At 40.9% G+C, this 21007-nt stretch overlaps 1 protein-coding gene across 1 annotated transcript in view; it reads right to left on the reverse strand.

The window, feature by feature from the left end:
• Positions 1-1932: 1932 nt before the first annotated feature.
• ANKRD55 (ankyrin repeat domain 55) overlaps positions 1933-21007 on the reverse strand; it is an 80060-nt gene continuing 60985 nt past the window's right edge. Inside the window, exons 8-10 of the mRNA XM_063087850.1 lie at positions 16927-17591; positions 4730-4822; positions 1933-2051 (exon numbers count right to left, since the gene is read on the reverse strand). Of these exons, the coding sequence (XP_062943920.1) occupies positions 1933-2051; positions 4730-4822; positions 16927-17591 (877 nt within the window). The remainder of the gene's footprint in view (positions 2052-4729; positions 4823-16926; positions 17592-21007) is intronic.

Genomic DNA, 21007 nt, shown 5'->3' on the forward strand with positions numbered 1-21007 from the left:
TATTGCTTCGCCCTCTTTATTATCCACTTAGGAGAAGGGCGTACCAGTTTCTTAAATGATCAGTCAGGGCTTGAGCTTTGGTTAGTGTAGCAATCTTCTGGATAATTCATAAATATTTCAATTCTCCCCTTTCCAGACACATGGAAGGATTATATTTCTCCACTCCCTCTGAGTTAGGCATGTCCACCTGATTTGATTTGGCAAATGAAATGTGAGAGGAAGTGAGGAGACCCTCTCTGTCATTTCCTCTGCTTTGGTCACCAATAAAGCACATGTTGAAATGGAATCTACATCAGCCAACTCTGCCAGCTGGTGTGGGACATGTACTGTGAATCAGAAATAAATTGTGTTAACCAATGAGATTTGGGGGTTGATTATTATTAAAGCAGAAGCTAGCCTATCCTCACTAATCTAGGCAGCATAGGGCCAGGTGTCTACCTGTGGGCAGACATGGATTCAGAAGCAGCCTGTTGACACAACTGAACAGCTTAAAGGTTTGATGCTCACAAAAAATGATTTTTCAAAGACAAGAACAGGCCACAAACACAACAAAACAAAAAATAAAACCCTTCAGAAGCTATGTCCTGAGAGCTCTTCTATGTGTCCTCTCTCTAGCCACTGCCCAGCTTGGGAGGTTGATCCATAGACTTTCTCTTTTACAATCTCTGATTCAGATAACTATCATTGTCAAAATGGGATTGTGGACTAATGACCTCTTTTATTTATCACTTCCTACATTTCCCTCCCTTGTCAACTCCCTCTCTGCCTCTCTACTTCTTTCCTTTCTGGAAATAATGATTGAGTGCCCACTGTGTGCCATGCACTGTACAAATTTCTAGAAGTACAAAACCAAAGAACCATGATTTTTCCCCAGAAGAGCTTCTTTCTAGGTAATGATAGAGTCTGACCTCTCTAAACAAATAATACTAATATAAAGTGATAAATGTTATACTTGAAATATTTACAAAATAACATGGAGGCTCAGAAATAACATGAAGTGACCATCATCTTATGTGGCTAAGCCTTGAACTTTATACAGACTTCTGGCCAAAATCAATCTAAACAACAGATAAACATCTTAGTAAGGAGATCTGCAATTGGTAGCAATCTTTCAAAACTTTGCTAAATCTTTAAGTTTGAGAAGGTCTTGAGTAGGCAGAGACCATTATTTTGAAACAAACAAACAAAAGAATTATTAAATACATAGAGTATTTGAGGAATGTGTGAGAAATGCCTAAACAATTCTGCTAGGCCAGGATATAGATCTTTCCAACATATAAGACTTTCTCACTGTTGAAACAATTAATCATATCTGAAAATGTCAGTAGGCAGAAATAATCAAATAACAAAGAAAAGACATAAACATTGCCAAGTCATTTGAGTTATAGCCAGAAACTGACAAAGCTAAAAAATATTTTTGTAGAAGATTGTACATTTAAAAACCATAAACTGTGACTGATTAAAGGAATTTATTACTTTAATCTTAATTAAGTTTCATCAGTCAAAGATAGAATTGCAATAAGTGTGAAGAAGTCTAGAATGTGCTTTTTTTGTTTTTTATTCAGCAAAGCATACATTTTTTAAAAACAAAATCAACAACAACAACAACAACACATCAGCAAACATGTCACAAAACCAACCAAATATAGCTAAGTTTCCTTGCTGTTAACATATTCTGACTTTTAATTTAATTTAATTTTGGCATGCATAGGTAACAGAAACTCACAGACTTAACAACATATGCACACCCAAAGATCCTAAGTGCTTATTTAGGAATTGTCTTTATTTGGAATAAAGAATTTTGAGTTACAAAACTGTGAATGGCTTATAGATGCAGCTTACTAAATTAGTCTTTGTTCTTACAAACTACTCTTGTCCTCTGAGACTTGAAAAAAAAAAATCATCTATATTTCTGCAGTTCGCAGCCCACAGTTAATTTTCATCATTGGGATCGGCCAAGTGTTCACTCTCGTCAGCTGGCATTCTGTGTCCCCGGTGACTTGGAATAGCAGGAAGCACTCGGTTTGTCCATAGAGGTTCTCCAGATAGAACTGGGGAGGGAGAAGAGAATGAGAGACTTTGAAGATTTGCTTGTCTCAGAGTCTCATGAGGAATGGTGTCAGGACAATAGTGTTATTTCTTAACAAGTGGAGGCATTTCTAAGAAGTTCATCTTGGAGAGAGCTAGACTGCAGAGGAAAGCTGTGTATACATATCTGTCCAGGCTTATCATGCAGTCAGGGATTTAAAATACTCACAAATACAAGACTGCACAAAGTTTGATCAGAACATGATTGCGCTGTGCATGCCTGGCAGAGCTATTCTGTAGGGTGGAGTAAGCTGTTGAAGGTCAAGTCAGCACAAGGCTCCAAACAAGCTCCAAGACATTTGTGTTGTGCTTTTATGCAAACCTTAAAAGTTTCTCAGGTTTCTTTTAGAAAAAGCACAGTGTGCTCTTCCATTTTTTCTTGTAGAGCTAAGTTGATCTAAGATCTTTAACTTTCCTTCTCTCCTGAAACTTAATTGTGAAAAGCAAAGCTCTTGGGCTATGGCAAGGAAAACCTCTCTGGCTTCTCCAAGCTCCACCAGAATTCAAGATTGAGTGATTCGTTCCTTAAATAGATGTCTCTGTGGCTACAGTTCTGCTTAAAGACAGGTTCAGTCCTGAATTTCATTCAATGGTAGAATCGACACCATCCCAAATCTCTCACTTTACACAAATCAGTAACAGCAGAGAAACTGATCGGTCAAGGAAGAGGTCTTGATTTCTGCTGCTAACTTTCTGTGTGACTTTGGACATATCCCTCCATCTCTTAGTTTCCTTTTCTCTGCAAAAAGATGGGGTTGTACTAAGACTCTGTGGCTCATTGCTTTTACCTAAAGAGTTCAAGAACTCTTGGTTTGTCCCCTTGAAACTCTAGCCTGGTGGATAAAAGATATATTAGATATTTACTCTGTGCAAACAGTGTGCCAAGTGTTTTACGTAAGTTATTTTCATTCTCCCAACAATCTTATCGCTTGGCACTATTGTTAGAGACAAAGTGAGGAAACTGAAGCACAAAAAGGTTGAGGAACCCATTTGAAATGGTTAGGGTAGCTCCCAAATCATCTAACCTGCAATTAAGAGGATGGGGAGGGTGTGTGCGCACGCGTGCATGTGTGTGTGCATGCACGCGCACGTTTGCGTGTGTGTCATAAATGAGGTAGGGTGGAATAGGAAGAAAAGGACAAAAGGAAATAATAATCTGGTAAACACTGCTTGTTTCATAAGGCAGCGAAATCACAGTTATGTAGGTTTGCTGCTGGCTCTGCTACTTACTACCTAAGTAACATTGGGGAAGTCATCTAACTTTTCTGGACTTCGTTTTCTCAATCTGTATAATGGGAAAAATAACAGAACCTGCCTCAGGGTAGAGCTATGAGGATATACAAACTCAGAATGAAGCTGACAAGCATTCTGAAATGTCGACGTTTCAAATTTAACAGTGGCTGAAAATTAAGGATCCGAGTGTTAGTTAAACTTTTGCTTGCTGATAGCTGTTAACTTCCCTCCCCATACCTCTTGTTCCTGTAATATAATTATATAAGTCGTTGATGTTTGGTTTTCCGTCAAGCTGAGGAGATGAGCCAAACATCACAAGGAGAATTTATGTTTGTTTTGCAGAAAGAATGAATGCTCTTAAAGAAATTGAGACCACTGGATGACCCAGCTCCAGCTGCCACTGGTGCTAAGGAACCTGGTCACCTAAGATCTTACCTGGAATTGGAGAAAACACAGAACTTCCCTTAATTTCCCCAAGACTTGGAGAGATTTTTCTCTCCTGTCTCATTGCTTTGGACAATTCAAATAAACCTTTCTCTATCTCTAAGCACTGGTGTTTCAGTTTTTGGCTTTAGCTGCATGTGGGTTACCCGATCTTGGAATTTTGGATTCTGGCAGCAAGAATTTCTGGGTGTGGGGCCCAGGAATCTACTTTATAACAAGCACCCTAGGTAATACTTAGGCACACTCAAGTTTGAAGATTACTGGCCCAATAGAATGTATTAATATTTTATATTATGAGAGGTTTTTTGTATAAAATATTATAAAATAAATCATTGATGCCAAAAGTAATCCTGATGATTAGCCTCTCCTTTTTGCTTTGGGATGCAGGGACTGTGAGTACAGATGTGATGCACAACACAGTAAGGAAAGCAATGTCAGGAGGTCAGTCTTTTTTTTTTTTTTTTTTTTAAAAGATGACCGGTAAGGGGATCTTAACCCTTGACTTGGTGTTGTCAGCACCACGCTCACCCAGTGAGCGAACCGGCCATCCCTATATGGGATCCGAACCCGTGGCCTTAGTGTTATCAGCACCGCACTCACCCGAGTGAGCCACGGCCCGGCCCAGGAGGTCAGTCTTAAGAGAAGAATTTTTAAAGCAGCTTTGTAAGAACATTAAATAATACATAGCAAAATAAACTTCTCTTATCATTTTTATAGTTAAAACACAAAAATTCCTGAAGAGAGGGAGTATTCTTTCTTCTTTCTTTCTTTTTCTTTTCTTTTTTTAAAAATAAGCTTTACCAAGTTGGATGAAGCTTTAAAGACTGTCTCTATTTCCTTGTAACTTACGAGTTTTGGCCCCCGATGTTCCCTTGAAAAATGAAAATAAACTGAAATAATATTTAGTTGTGTCTAGACGTGTTAACACTTGCAAAGGAAGCTGAGGAAGATTCAAAATACTTACATTTTTGGTCTGGTAGGGGAGCTAGGTTGTTCCGAGGGACAGGAAGATCCCTGATTTTGGGTCTGTTTGGGGAGAGATGCTGAAAATTTTGTCCTGGGGACAAACATATTTGCATCAATCATTTGAGACTCAACCAAGTGCAAATTATAAAGTGTAATGGATAAGAGAATTATAAAAGTTGTTAGAGATCATTAAATTTAAGGTGCTAACACCAACAATGAAAACAATAATGACAGCTATACTTTACGGCATTTGTTATATTCTAGCCATTGTTTAAATGACAGAGAAAGGTAGCAGAAATCATTTTTTGAGTGGACTAGTTTATACAAAATTTTACAAACAAGCATAGTTGGTTACTCATCCCATAAAAGTTAAAACTGGAAAAAATAAAAGTAAAATAGATATGGCATAACATCACATATCTATCAAATCTTTGATGAATAAGTGGGTGACGAGTGGGATATATTTTTCCAGAGCAGTGTTACTCACTCCTGGTTGCACATAGGAATTAGCTGAGGAATTAAAAAGAAATACTGCTGCCTTAGCCACATCCCACATCAATTAAATCAGAATCTCTGGGGAGGGGGCTGGGCATCAGATTTTTACCAGTGCCCAGATAATTCAAATGTGCAGCCAGGATTGAAACTCACTGACTTAGAAGATAGAGCTGTTCTCTAATGTTGACTGTAAGCAGTAGCGTGCTGGAGCTGCATGCACCATATGAATCGGCTCTTGAGAACTGATGGTTACATTTTCAGAAATATGTGAACTGTTTGACATCACTCTAGTGTCTTGAAATCAGCTTTGCTGGGAGTATTTACACCATGGAAATGAGCAAGCACTGATTTTTCTCCTGTAGAGCCAGTTGTTAAACATTCATCAACACACTACTGGTTACAAAGATGGATGTTCCAGATATCTGAAAATAGAAGGGAATACACAAAAGTTATTTAAGTTCATTTTAAAAATTAATTGAATGATGTAATGAATAGGAGTTTGGTCTCTGGGCTCAGACAGGATTAGGATGGATTCCCCGTTTCCCCACTTTTTAGCTATATGACCTTTATCAAGTAATACAACCTCTCTAAACCTCAATTTCTCCATCTATAAAATGGCAAAAATAATTGTATCTGCCTTTTCCAGTTGTTGCGAAGATTAACTTGGAGAACAAGTGTAAAGCATTAAACATTAGCAAAAAAGATAATTTGATCTTTTGTCTATTAGTCTAGTAAGAAGGAACTGGAATTACTACAGCAATGTTCGTAGGGTTTGAGAGTCTTCTGTTTGGGTAAAGTAGTCCTTAGCACAAATAAAAAAAAAAGCATTAGCCAATTCATCATCTGCTGATGTGAATGGTAGATTCACTGTATAGGGGCAGCCACCTAAGCTGTCATTTGATGGAGATTGAGTAAAATTTCCAGTCTCCCTGGAGGATATTTTGCCATTACATTTTATTCCTTTGAACTTTGAAGGCCAAATAACTTAAAGAGCCATTACTTACAAAAAAACTTTCTTGAATAGAATTATGTTAAAATCCATATCTTAATTATTTCTTGCTTAGGGTTGAATGTCTCCCCAAAACATAATCCCCACTGTAACAGTTGAGATTGGGAAATCCTGTTGTGGTAATCAAAAGGTGGGGTCTTGGAGAAGTGATTAGATTCTGAGGACCATGCCCTAGTGAATGGATTAATAATGGTGGTCATGGGCATGGTTCTGAGAGCTTTAAAAGGAGAGCACATGAGAGTCTTTCTCTCTCTGCTTCTGCCATCTCACAATGTGATATGTCGTGTCAAGAAGTCACCACTAACAAGGCCTTCACCAAATGTGTTCCCTGGACTTTGGACTTCCCAGCCTCTGAAACTGTAAGCAATAAATTTCATCTTCTTACAAAGTACCCAGTTCCAAGTTTTTTGTTATAAGCAACAGAACTTAACTAATACAGAAAACTGGTACCAGAGAAGTGGAGTGTTGCTTATGACAAATACTTGAAAATGTGGAAGCAGCTTTGGAACTGGGTGTTGAAGACAGGCTGGAAAAATTTGAAGGAGCAGGCTAGAAAAAGCCCAGCTGCTGGTGAGAGTTTAGAAGTCAAGAAAACCAGGGAAAATTTGGAACTTCTTAGACACTGGTTAAATAGTGGTGACCAGCATACTGATAGAAATATGTACAATAAAGGCCATACTGAGGCAATCTTAGATGTAAGTAAGAAGGAGCTTTTTGGAAACTGGAACAAAGATCATCCTTGTTATGAACTTGCAAGGAACATGGCTGCATTCTGTTCATGCCCAAAAGATATACAGAACGTGGAACTTTAAGGTGCTAATCCAGGGTATTTGGCAAAAGAAATTTCTAAGCAGCAAAACTTTCAGGAAGCTGCATGGCTACTTGCAACAGTCTATTCTGAGTTATGGCAGAAAAGGAGGCATGACATAAAAGGCAGATGTATAATTAAAATGGAAACAGAGCATAGGATTTGGACAATCTGCAGCCTGACCATGTGGTAGAGAAGCAGAGAGCATTTTCAGGAGAAAAGTGTAATGGTGCTAAGAAGATTAGTACAAAAGAAAGGGATTATCAAGAGAAGGGAAAAAAGCCCTGAAGGCATTACAGAAGTCTCTGGGGTCAACCCTTCCATTATGGGCCCAGAGGCCTATGGAGATGGAATGGTCTTGCCCTCCATACGCTCACTGCCCGGGACCACATCTGGATGCTGATTCCCACACCAGCACTCTGGCTGCTTTGGCTGCTCCAGCTATGGCTAAATTTGCCCCAGGTGTTGCTGAACCTGCAGCTTTGGAAAACACAAGCCAAAAGCCTTGCTAGCATTCACATGGTGTTTAGGCTGCAGGCTTGCAGAATGCCAGAGCTGTGGAGGCTTCAGAACTTCCATCTCAGTTTCAAAGGGTATATGGAAAAGCCTGGGGGCCCAGGAAGAGATTTGTCTCAGGGGTGGAATCACTGAAGACAGACTTCACCAGACCAATGCCAAGCAGAAATGTGGGGTTGAAGTTGCAACAGAAAATCCCCATCAGGGCCATGTCTAGTGGAGACATGGGAGCAGGACCACTATGGAGACCTCAGAACTGTGGAGCTACCAGTGTGCAGCTGGTAGCTGAAGCTTCATCTGAGGAAAGTCATAGAAGTGGAGCTGAGGACTTGGGGACCCAACCCCTGCACCAGTGTGCAGAGGACATTGAACATGGAGCCAAGGTACACGATTCATCAGCTTTGATATTTAATGCCTGCCCTGCTGGGTTTTGGACTTGTTTGGACCTGTTACCCCTTTCTTTTGGCCTATTTCTCCCTTTTTGGATGGGAAGATGTTTGTCCCACCATTGTATCTTGGAAGTAGATAACTTATTTTGATTTCACAGATGGGACTTCGGACTTTGGACTTTTGAGTTGAAACAAGTTAAGACTTTGGGAATGGAATGAATGTGTTTGTGTGTGAAAAGGACATGAGTTTGGGGGGCCATGGGCAGAGTGTAGTGGATTGAATGTCCCCCAAATTCACTGAAGCTTAATCCACCTGTAACTTGTGAGGGTGGGAAATTCTGTTATGGTAATTGATAGGTGGAGCCTTGAAGAGGTGATTAGATTGTGAGGACCTTGCCATAGTGACTTGTTTAACAGTGGTCATAGGGGTGGTTCTGAAGGCTTTAAAAGGAGAGTATGTGAGAATCTCTCTCTTTCTCTGCTCTGCCATTTTGCCATGTGAGACCCCTGTGTCACCATCACCACCACAAAGGCCTTTACCAGATGTGTTCCCTGGACTTTGGACATTCCAGCCTTTGGAAACGTTAAGTAATAAATTTTGTTTTCTTTGTAAATTACCCAGTTCTGGTTATTTTGTTATAAGCAACAGAAATGGACTATCACAGAGCTAGCTGTGTGTTCATACATTCATGAACACTTGTGCAGAAATTGCCAAACCAAGAAATGAGATAATGATCATTATGAATAATGTCAATTGAGCATTTACTAATGTCAGGCACTGGGCTAAATGCTGTAGGTATAATCTCATTTAAGCCTGACCACTACCTTTTCTTGGGAGATAGATACTCTTAACATCCTCATTTTACAAAGGAGTACCCTATGGCTTGGAGGAGTTCTAAAAGTGCTCAGGGTCACATGCTGGGAAGTGATAGAGCCCCAACTCCAACCCAGGTCTGGCTGACCCTATAACCCATACTATCTGCCTATTGTTATGATGGAAGAAATGGGCAGAGAGGGCTCCAGTGACTTGGGAGGTGGAAAGAGAGCTAAATTTTATTTTGCCTGGTGTTGAGGGACAGGGTGCACAGCCCAAAGCTCTCTCTGTTGCAGGCACCTCCAGGGAGTGTCCAGTCTGTGGGGACAGGATCAAGGACCACTGTCCTAGAACAAAAGGGCAGGAAAAGTTTTCATAGCTATGTGGAGGAACCAGAGATGACTGGAGGATTAATAATAATGTCAAAAAAATAAACTCATTAATCATCTATCGCACACCTGCTGTGTTGCAGATGCTGGGGTACAAAGAGGAGGAGAAGGCAAGGTGCCCAGGAGGCGCTTAAGGTTCCTGCGGGAGGAGAGACAGGAAAACTTGTCATTTTGAAGCCTCGTGAGGTGAGTAATGCTGTGATAGAGCATGTGAGGGCATCGCACAGGAATAGAGGGCCCAGAGAGGTCGAGGTGTTCTTGAATCCCACAGACCTTGCTGGAATGTCTGCTCTGCCACTTCCTAGCTAGCTCTGTGACCTTAGGCAAGTGAGCTAATCTCTCTGTCTCAATTTCTTCATCTGTCAAATGGGGAAAAAACTTCTGCAGTGTTGTTGAAAAGGAGGTGTGTAGTTCACTGTCTGCCCCAGAGGAGGGGGCTCAACAAGGTAGAGTCATTATGGTGAGTAGTAAGAAAGCTATACCCACTGCAGGGATCAGGGTGAACTTCACAGAGGAGGTGAAATTTGAGCTGGTTCCTGAAAGATTACAGGAATCTGTCAAGCACACAGCGGAGAGAAGCTAAAATAACATGAACAAAGATGTCAAAGAGTATAAAGGTATAAGGGTTGTCAGGGAACTGAGAGATATTCAAGGAACTGCTGAGAACACGGGGGGGGGGGTGGGTATTTGAGATGGGAGGTGCAGAAGCTGAGAACAGGGAGCCGAACCAGACCCTCTGTGAGGGCTTTGTCTGTCCAGTTTGGCAATCTGGCCTTTGTCCTAGAAAGATGCAGGGCCTCTGATGAGGGTTTGGATCTCTGTACTGGCCAGCGGCCACAAAACAAAAACAAAATCCAAACAAAACAAAGAAGCCAGAGGGGTCACAGGATCAGACCTACTCCGTCAGAGGAGTGCATTGTTGCTGGGATAGTCCAAAAAATTCTGGAGAAGGAAGTAAGCACTTTCTTACTTTTCTTGTGATGGCTTGTAAATAACCAGGCTAGTAGAAAACACCACAGAGCTTTCTGTTCCATTTTCTCTGGAAGCTGCTTGAAATGAATAAAGCTGATGTGTTCCAAATTTCAACTCATTAGGATAAGTGCCTCATTCTCCATCTCTCTGCATCTAGCCTACTAACAGGTCTCAATAAATGTTAAACAACAATCATTATAGCTAAATGTTCAGGGTTGCTGATGTAAGCACAGGATAGTGGCTGCCTGGAATTGAAACAGTAGCACTACTAGCCTGTATTATTTCCACCAAACCCAGGGCAGAAAAGGAGAAAAGACAAATAGACTATCCAAGTTCAAGTCAGTGGTGCAGGGTACGATTTACAGTATCCAATTGCTTTCCCATGTTAAGCTTTTACATAAAAAATGGGAGCTCAATGTAGAAATCTGCTAAGTTTCAACCTGCCTAGACTAACAACTTAAACCATGCATGTGAACCCTTTCAATTGTAGCACAAACGCCTCAATATTTCTAAAAACAACATGTCAAATTTTGTTAAAAATGTTCAAAATTGTAAAAAATAAAGTCCATAAGACAGGGAAATCTTTTTATTGGGGAGGACAATGTAATTTTATAAGTAAATTGCATTGTAGATAATTGGTAAGCATACCAACAAACTGGACTTTAAGATTTAAAGAGGGAAACACATTGCCATGGTGATGCCTTCCTATTTAGATTTGGGTTCAAGTTCTGCATATATCATTAACTAGCTGTAAGACTTTGAGCAAATCATTTAACTTTTCTAGGTCATGTGAATTATAACTGAAAAGGGCCCTGCAGTGGATTGAATGGCCCCCTGAAGTTACTGAAGCTTAATCCCCACTGTAACTGTTGAGGTTGGGAAATCCTATTATGATAGTTGAAAGGTGGGGACTTGAAGAGGTGATTAGATTGTAGGACTGTGTAGTAGTGAATGGATTAATAATGGTGGTCATGGTTATGGTTCTGAGGGCTTTAAAGTGAGAGCATGCGAGAGTGTCTCTCTCTGCTCTGCCATTTCTGTCATGTGAGACCCCTTTGTTACTATCACCACCACCAAGAACCTCACCAGATTTGTTCCCTAGACTTTGGATTTCCCAGCCTCTGAAACTGTAAGCAATAAATTTTGTTTTCTTGCAAAGTACACAGTTCCAAGTATTATAAGCAATGAAATGGATTAATACAGAAAATTGGTATCAGAGAAGTGGGATGTTGCTTACAACAAATACTTGAAAATGTGGAAGCAGCTTTGGAACTGTATGTTGAGAAGAGGCTGGAAGAAATTAAAGGACCAGTCTAGAAAAAAACCTAGCTATTGGTGAGAATTTAGAAGACAAGAAAACCAGGGAAAGTTTTGAACTTAGAGACAGGTTAAATGGTGATGACCAGAAAGCTAATAGAAATATGGACTGTAAAGACCATTCTAAGGAGATCTAAGATATAAATAAAAAGGAGCTTTTTGGAAACTGGATCACCCTTACTACAAACTGGCAAGGAAATTGGCTGCATTCTGTTCATGCCCAAAAGTTTTATGGAATGTGGAACTTCAAGGTGTTGACCCAGGGTATTTGATGGAAGAAATTTCTAAGTAGCAAAGCATTAAGGAAGCTTCATGGCTACTTGCAACAGCCTATGCTCAGTTATGGCAGAAAAGGCATGAGGTAAAGCCAGAATTTATAATTCAGAAGAAAGCAGAAGGCAAAAAGTAGGAAAGCTTTCAGCCTGGCCATGAAAGCAAGGCCATGTAGCCCAGTGACCATTTGCTAAGTAGATTAGTGCAAAAGAAAGGGATTATTAAGAGAAGGGGGAAAAGGCCATGAAGGCATTGCAGAAGTCTTTGGGGCCAACCCTTCCATAATGGATCCAGAGGCCTCAGGAGACAGAATGGTCTCCAGGATCAGGCCTGAGTCATTCTCCATGGGCTTGCTGCCCAAGGCCACGTCAGGAAGCTGCTTCTAGCACCAGCACCCCAGCTGCTTTGGCTGCTGCAGCTGTAGCTAAACTGGCGCCAAGTGTGGCTGGATGCACAGCTTTGGAAAATACAAGCCAGACGCCTTGGTGGCATTCATATGATGTTAGGTCTGTAGGCTCATGAAATGCTAGAGCTGTGAAAGCTTGGGAGCCTCCACCCCAATTACAAAGGATGTATGGAAAAGCCTGGGGGCCCAGGTAGAGATCTGTTGTAAGGGCGAAGTCACTACATAGAACCTTTGCTAGATTAATGCCAAATGGAAATGTGGGGTCAGAGCTGCAGCAGAGAAACCCCATCAGCGCCATGCCTTTGGAGCTGTGAGAGTGAGTCTGCCATGGAGACCCAGACCTGTGGAACTACCAACATGCAATGCCAGCCTGGGAAAGCTGAAGCATGGACTGACACCAGGAAGCCATAGAAGCAGAGCTGCCCAAGAACATGGGGATCCAACCCCCATACCATCATGCAGAGGACATCGAACACAGAGTCAAGGTATATAATTCACCAGCTTTGAGACTTAATGCCTGCTCTGCTAGGTTACAGACTTGTTTAGGACCTGTTACCCTTTTCTTTTGGCCTATATCTTCCTTTTTGAATGGGAATATGCACTCAATGTCTGTTCCACCATTGTATCTTAGAAGTGGATAACTTGTTTTGATTTTACAGATGGGACTTAACTTCGGACTTTTGAGTTGAAATGAGTTAAGACTTTCAGGATGGAATGAATGTATCTGTATGAGAAAAGGACATGAGTTTTGGGGGACCAGGGGCAGCATGCTGTGGATAAACCCCCCCCCCCAAAGTCATTGAAGCTTAATCCCCACTGTAATTGTTGAGGGTGGGAAATCCTATTATGGTAACTGAAAGATGGGGTCTTGGAGAAGTGATCAGATTCTGAGAGCCATGCCCTAGTGAATGGATTAATCATGGTGGTCATGGGTATGGTTCTGAGAGCTTTAAAAGGAGAACAAATGAGAGTCTCCCTCTCTCTCTGCTCTGCCACTTTCTGCCATGTGAGACCCCTGGGTCATTGTCACCACCAACAAGGCCCTCACCAGATGTGTTCCCTGTATTTTGGACTTCCTAGCCTCTGAAACTGTAAGTGATAACTTTCATTTTCTTACAAAGTACTCAGTTCCAAGTATTTTGTTATAAGCAACAGAAATGGACTAATACAGGCCTCACAAGACAAAATGGTGCCAGACCATGTATCCAGAGGGTAAGGAAATTGTGGCCCAGAAAGATGACATTTCTTGCTTTATCAGTTAGGGTTTATCCTGAAAATAGAGACATCTAGGTCTTTTAAAGGGAATTTCATATAGGAAATTGGTAATACTGGTGACAGAAAAGCTGAGAAGCCAAACAGAGGGCAAGGTAGAAGGACAGTCCAGAGATTAGCCACAGCAGAAAGAGGCAAGCAGCTTTTGGCTGGAGGAACCATGGGAGGAGATGGTATTATCAACCCCTAGAAGCTAGTGGGAGCCAGTGCCACAGAGTGAGGGGCTGTGTGGAGGCAGCTGGGAGGACATGGAGCCTACTGGAGATTGCCCAGCAAACAGGGATGCTGTGGAGAACTGCTGGTCTGCTACTGGTTTCCCTCTTTCCTGCTCTTAATCTTGCCAGTGCCTCCTCCTGGCAGAAACCACCTGGAAGATGGCTGTCAAGGAAGCCTGGGAAGTGTAGTTCTTTGATAAAGAGTGGAGCAGGTGGGGAAGGACAGGCAATGGACTGGGACAGTGACTTACATTTCTTCATCTTTAAAACACTGGTCATCTCTGGCTTGTCTCTAAGGTGTAGTGCTTAGCGCAGGGCCCGACACAGTTAAAAACAACCAATGTGTGTGTGTACACGTAGAATGCTTTGTGCAAGTCACTGTTCTAAGTAGTTTACACATAGCAACTTTTAATCTTAACAGCTACCCACAACCCTGTGAGTCAGGCATTTTCTCCCATTTTTCAGATGAGGAAACAAAGGTTCAGAGAGATTAAGTAGAGCAACTAAGTGGCAGAGCCAGAATTTGAACCCAGGCAGAATGGCTTTAGAATCTCTCTCTTAACCATTGGATATTCTGTTTCTTGATAAATTAGAATGGTAAAATCTCAATAATTATTGGATAAATAATTGAATCACTAAGGTCCTTTCCATTTTAAAACCCTATGTCTTTGTGTCTAAACATAAGAAGAAAGTCAATTTAGAGTCAGCTGCAAAATCATTTTAGCAAATCCACATCCCTTAAAGCTCATTTGGAGGTTAAATACTCTTGAGACACTTATTTTAACATGACTCAGTTGCTTAGAAGGGCTCCTAGTCATAATCAGAACTCAAAAATATTGGTTGAAAAAATAAATACTTTGATACACACACAGCTCATTTCTTAAGATTCTCTTGGAGAATTTCACTTCTGCTTTTCTGCTATTCTGTTCCTCCAAGACTTTTCCAGTTACTTCATTGGATACTGAGAAAATCTCCAATAAAAGTTTACTGAATTTCCTTTTATTTCAAATAATATAGAAATTTCTGGGTGGCACACGTGGCAGAATCTACTAGTTCACTGTCTGATACATGTACTCTCTCTTCTCCTTGAGAAACAGGAGTCCAATTTGGGGAGGACAGCAATGTGCCTAGCTAAAAGACTACATATAGTTCCCGGTTTCCCTTGCAGGTAGGTGTGACCGTGTGGCTAAAGTTCTGGCCAATGAGATATGAACAGAAGTGTGGGACTTGTGGCAGATGGGTTTTTTTTGGGGGGGGGGGGTGGATGGCCAGAATGGGGATCCAAAACCTCGACAGCGGTGTTTATAACACCAGGCTCTAACCAACTAAGCTAATTGGCTAGCCCCGGGCAGATGACTTCTAAATGGGCACTGATTCAGCTGGGGGACATCCATCTTTCCCCTTATCTACTTCCTTCCTTCTGCTCCATCAGCCATTGACTGTGAAATGACCTGGAGGAGAGAAGCTATATGTTAGGCTGCCAAGCACATAGATGGAAGGAGCCCGTGTCTCTGGTGAGCACCGAGACATCAAGTGTCTGGGAACTGCCTACTTCAGACTTCTTTCATATAAAAGCAAGAAACTTCTATCTTGTTTAAACCACTGTGACTTTGGGTTTCTACTACAGGCAGATGAACTCAATCCTAACTTATATAAAAGAGACAACCCAAAGCTGTCCTTGGAACAGGAAAACAAAAAACAAAAAAACAATAAAACAAGACTTCAATTTTCAAAAGACTTTCAAAAAAGGTTATTAGCTTGTCCATGCCAGGACTAGCTCTAGAGAGCAGGCTGTGTTGAGGTGATGGAGTCCACTAAATGTCAAAGGTGGCAGACCAATAGTTCCCTTCCTTACTCTTCTGTGGAAAAAATGTAAAAACATTACTCATGTCACCAGTCAAATGTGTCACTGCTTTGTGCAGGAAGCAGAATCTTGGGTGGAGTTTTTCCCAGACACCAGGAAGCCTTCATGTGCTTATCCATATTTATCCCGTGCTATCAGCACCGTGCTATAACCAACCGAGCTAACCAACCAGTCGGCATGTTAAATGGGAAGAAATAGTCTTCTTCCAAAAAGAAATATGACCCTCCACTGCTTTTCAAAAAACACATTGTCCTCTTTGTCTTTCATTTTTCTGCTTTTGACAGAAATATGGGTTCAAGAAGTATATCATTTTTTTCTTTTAATCCTACTATAAGAAAAACAACAGAAATGTGTTGATAAGGAATATCTGACACTTCATGGAGATACACTACAGAGTGTTGTGGACTGAATTGAACTGGGGACAGTGGTGTACAAGTGGTGTCCAATGGGACAGTGGTTATTCAGATCCACCAATTATTGCCACGTGGGAATGTGGGTTCTGTGTTGCCAGATTTCCAAGTTCTCAAGAGAAGCTAAAATTTTAGATTTTTATGTAAAATGTCATGGTTTTGAAATCTTGGCAATTAATTCACTTAAAAACAAACGAAGGTACTGTGGTACTTAGATTTTGGAAGCTGCCTGTGGCCTCTGCTTTAGAGCAGTGGTTCCTAGTCTCTGGTATACATCAGAATCACCTATGGATCATTCTTAAAACATAAAAATAAATTCTTTAGTGTGATACGTTTATTTATAAGGGGGAAATAGATACATACACATTTGCTTGTATACACGATACATTTATTTAAAAGGGGGATATATACATACTACTTGTATATAAATGTAGATATATGTGTGTGTGTAAAATACCTCTGGAAGGATAAACAATTAATGACATTGGTAGATTTGGATGAGAGGCACTGGGTAGTTGGGGGAAGAGGCAGGCAGGAGAAATGCCTTGTAACCCTTTGTTATAAGTTGAGACTTGAACCATAAATGTGTGAATGTGTTACCTTTCTGCGTGTATTCAAACAAGGCATTGCTATTATATCTCTTTCGTCACCAAGATTTTGTTCAGTAAATCTGGGGGGGGATTGAATTCCTGTTTTAAAAACTGACAACTACACAAACAAATCAACCCCTTGTAGGTGATTTTGTCACACACCCTGGTTAAGCATCCTCGTTAGTGGACATAGCAAAATTCCTGTGCCAATCTGGCAGACACCATGCATACTTATTGGGAAGATGAGAAGGCATATACTTTTACTTGATAATTTCCCTCTGGGCAGAAAACAAAATGTTTCTGTAGCCTGGAAATCTTGAATCCACTGGTGCTCCAGGAGAAAAAAGTGGCCCTAATCTCTAGGCTACTGTCACTCCAGTTCCCAGCCTTGAACTATATGAGACATTTCCCATATGGGGCCTGCCAGGAATCAGAAGAAGAAATCAAGGACATTACCTGATGAAGGATTATGTAGATGAGGAAGATGTGGTGGCCCTGAGACCTCATGGTGACCAGACCGGCCAGTGAGCAATCTGTCTGGCAGCTTATCAGAAGAAGACACAGTCCAAGCCTTGTAGGAGAATACCTGGTTAGAATCACCCCTCCAGGCATTATCTAGCAATGTCTGGCAGCCAGTTCTGTTATTTAACAAATCCTGCTCACTTCGACTTTTCTGAGATCTCTGGGCAGTATGATGAGGACCAGAGCTTAGGCCAGCATGGGAAGTGGCCCCGTGGGAGGCTGTCAGGAAGTTATTGCCCAGGTTGATGGGTGGGAGACTCTGCGTTCTGATTGGTGGAAGCCCCTTACGGGCCAGAGGTTTCTTTTCTGGCAAGAGATATTTTGGATTCTCTGGGGTCCTTTTCTTAAATTCAACCATAGCCACCTGATCCCCAGGCTGTTCTTGGCAGTTGGTATCCACGAGGCTGTCAAAGGTGGTGATGATGTCATCAACTTCCGAAGTGTCCTCCCCCCGGAATCGGTCCCTGTTGTGATCCTTCTGATGGGCTTGCTGCTCTTCTTTCTTGTTTTTGCAGAAGATTTGGTTGAGCATGCTGAACCGTCCCTCCTTCTTCTGAGGTCTGCTGTTCTGGGAGGGAAGGGGTCGAGTAGGCTCTGTTCTATGGGAATATAAAACAGCAAGGTTGATATGTGAGGACAGGAAGTAGAGACAACGTCACTAACCAAAATAGTGTCCTCCTATTCCATCTGCTTGATCAGGTTGTGTGAGGTCATTCACAGACACCCCCAAGCCCTCTCAAGTCAAAGGGGAGGCGTAAGAACTCGCGGCACCCTTTGTAACCCCCATCCATAAGTGGTTCCTTACCATGGTCAGTCCTCTGCCCAATTAGACCGTTTCTTAGTCAGATTCTTCTTGCTCTCTCAGGGGCTATCCTTTCAAAATTTACCTTAGATAATCTGTTTTCACCAAGGGATAAACTAGGCTGAAAAAAGCTGAAAGTATCAATGTTCTTACTTCTCAAGGACAATAGGAGTGTAAGTTTTAAGTCACAGAGATGAAGGCCAAGGCCTTGAGTTCAGGCTTCAACTACTGTAGGAGGAGGGTGCGGGTGGCAGAGGTGGGGAGAGTGTGGTTTTAGGCTTTCTCTGAAAGAGATCCCAGGGGTAAGGACATAGTGTAGGCATTATCCACCTCAGGAAACTTGCCCATTTTATGTCGTTGGAGTGTTCTGTGTTTCTCTTTCAATCTTTACTGAATTTCCTGTTGAAAAATATTTTTTAAAAAAAGTATACTAAAGGATACCAAGGAAGGAAGCTTCAGCTTGGGCTGCAGCAGGAGCAGAGGACGTGGACGTGTCAGAGATCAGAAGAGAGGTGAGCAACACCCAACGTGCAGGCAGATTCTGAAGGAGGGTCTGTGGTTGTCCAGCTGGCTCTACTTATGTCGAGAGTTTCCCTGAGGCACTATTCTGTTCTTGTTCCTTGGAAGATTCTGTGCAATTCTCTTTTGAGGCCCCGATTGACTTAATGCTTTCTGTGGTACAAATTAATGATGACACCTGACTCATGTGCATGCCCCTAAGGGTCAGACTGCAACATTACTTTTTGGAGTGAGATATTGTAATCTGTAATTTGAACAAATCACCACTTATTTTGGATGCATATAATGAATGTTTTCTCTACAGGTCACACAGTTCATAATTGAATCTTCATTCCCATGATGCATTTGTATCTTCATTCTTTCATCTTCCAGTAGGCTTTCTGAAATATTGAACACAGTTTCTGAACTCCCATAAATAATCAGAGAGAACTCTGGGAAATCTTCGACATTCATTCAAGTTTCTCTGTACACACTATGTTCCTATGTTAATTAATGCTATTTTGGCATCTCCTGAAATCCATCTCCTCCTCCTGTTCCAGATTGTGATTTGGGCCAATGGGTCTCAAAGTGTGGTCCGCTGAACCCTGTGGGGTCCCCAAGACTTTTCCATGGATTTCATGATGTTAAAACCATATTCATAATAACACTAAGATGTTATCTGCCTTTTTCACTGTGCTGCCTTTGCACTGATGGTGCAATAGACATGCTGGGTAAAATTGTGAGTGACTTAGCATAAATCAGGACAACAGTGGCATCAATGAACTTGCAGTAAAAAAAAAAGTCATTTAACTTAATGTCCTTGTTGAGGCAGTAGAAGTTATTGATTAAATATTGACCCTCAGGGATACATTTTTTGACAAAATATGAAGCACTCATAATTCTGCTTCATTCTGAGGTAGGATGTTTGTCTTGTGGTAAAGCACTTGTGCAGTTGTTTGGGTTGCCAGCTGAACCAGACAGTTTTTTTCATGGAACACCATTTTTATGACTTATAGACAAACTACAGTTATTTGGAGTTGGGTATTTGCAGGCATTTTCTCAAAAACACACAAAGTGAAATACATAGAAGCGGAAAGTAGAACACTGGTAACCAGAGGCAAGAGTGGGGTGGAGGGATGAGGAACTGTAGGTCAAAGGGTACAAAGGTGCAGTTATGTAGAATGAATAAACCTACAGATCGTAAGTACAGCATGAGGACTGTGGCTAATAATATTGTGTTGTGTACTAGAAATTTTCTTAGAGAACAGCCTTTAGGTGTTCTTACCACACAAATGGAAAAGTAACTATGTGAAATGAGGGATATGTTAATAGGCTTGACTAGTAATCATTTCACTATGTATATGTATATCAAAACATCATGTTGTATACTTTAAATATATACAATAAAAACATATGAAAAATGTACAAAGTGAGCCTGTCATTTCAAGGAAAACAACTGGCAGTTATCGTTGCCAATGACAAAAGTCTAACTTTCAAGCAAAAATTTGAATTTTGGAAAACTTGTATTATTCACACTGTAATAAAAGCTTTTCTGATGAGATCAGTGGTGAGATTAACAAATGTGACTTTTTGATTTTATATAATGAAATGTATTATTTGGAAGATCTTCATAACTAAACAAACCAATATTTTCCAAATGACCAATGTAAGATATTATAAAATCATTCATGGATATAAGACCCATTTAAAGTGTAACCTATAATAATGGATTTTAATGTAATAGAGTACAAACAATTCATTGATTCTGTGACAGAGTGTACATCTCAACTAACTTTTATTTATTTATTTTTTATTTATTTTATTTTATTTTATTTTATTTTTTATTTTATTTTTTAAATTTTATTTTATCAATATACATTGTGGCTGATTATTGCTCCCCATCACCAAAACCTCCCTCTCTTCTCCCTCCCTCCCTCCCCCCCAACAATGTCCTTTCTGTTTGCTTGTCGTATCAACTTCAAGTAATTGTGGTTGTTATATCTTCTTCCCCCCCCCCCCGGTTTGTGTGTGTGTGTGTGTGTGTGTGTGTGTGTGTGTGTGTGTGAATTTATATATTAATTTTTAGCTCCCACCAATAAGTGAGAACATGTGGTATTTCTCTTTCTGTGCCTGACTTGTTTCACTTAATATAATTCTCTCAAGGTACATCCATGTTGTTGCAAATGGCAGTATTTCATTCGTTTTTATAGCTGAGTAGTATTCCATTGTGTAGATGTACCACATTTTCCGTATCCACTCATCTGATGATGGGCATTTGGGCTGGTTCCAACTCTTGGCTATTGTAAAGAGTGCTGCGATAAACATTGGGGAACAGGTATACCTTCGACTTGATGATTTCCATTCCTCTGGGTATATTCCCAACAGTGGGATAGCTGGGTCGTATGGTAGATCTATCAGCAATTGTTCGAGGAACCTCCATACCATTTTCCATAGAGGCTGCACCATTTTGCAGTCCCACCAACAATGTATGAGAGTTCCTTTTTCTCCGCAGCCTCACCAGCATTTATCGTTCATAGTCTTTTGGATTTTAGCCATCCTAACTGGGGTGAGATGGTATCTCAATGTGGTTTTGATTTGCATTTCCCGGATGCTGAGTGATGTTGAGCATTTTTTCATATGTCTGTTGGCCATTTGGATATCTTCCTTAGAGAAATGCCTATTTAGCTCTTTTGCCCATTTTTTAATTGGGTTGCT

Source organism: Cynocephalus volans, chromosome 2 (genome assembly GCF_027409185.1).
Source record: "Cynocephalus volans isolate mCynVol1 chromosome 2, mCynVol1.pri, whole genome shotgun sequence".
Lineage (NCBI taxonomy): Eukaryota > Metazoa > Chordata > Mammalia > Dermoptera > Cynocephalidae > Cynocephalus > Cynocephalus volans.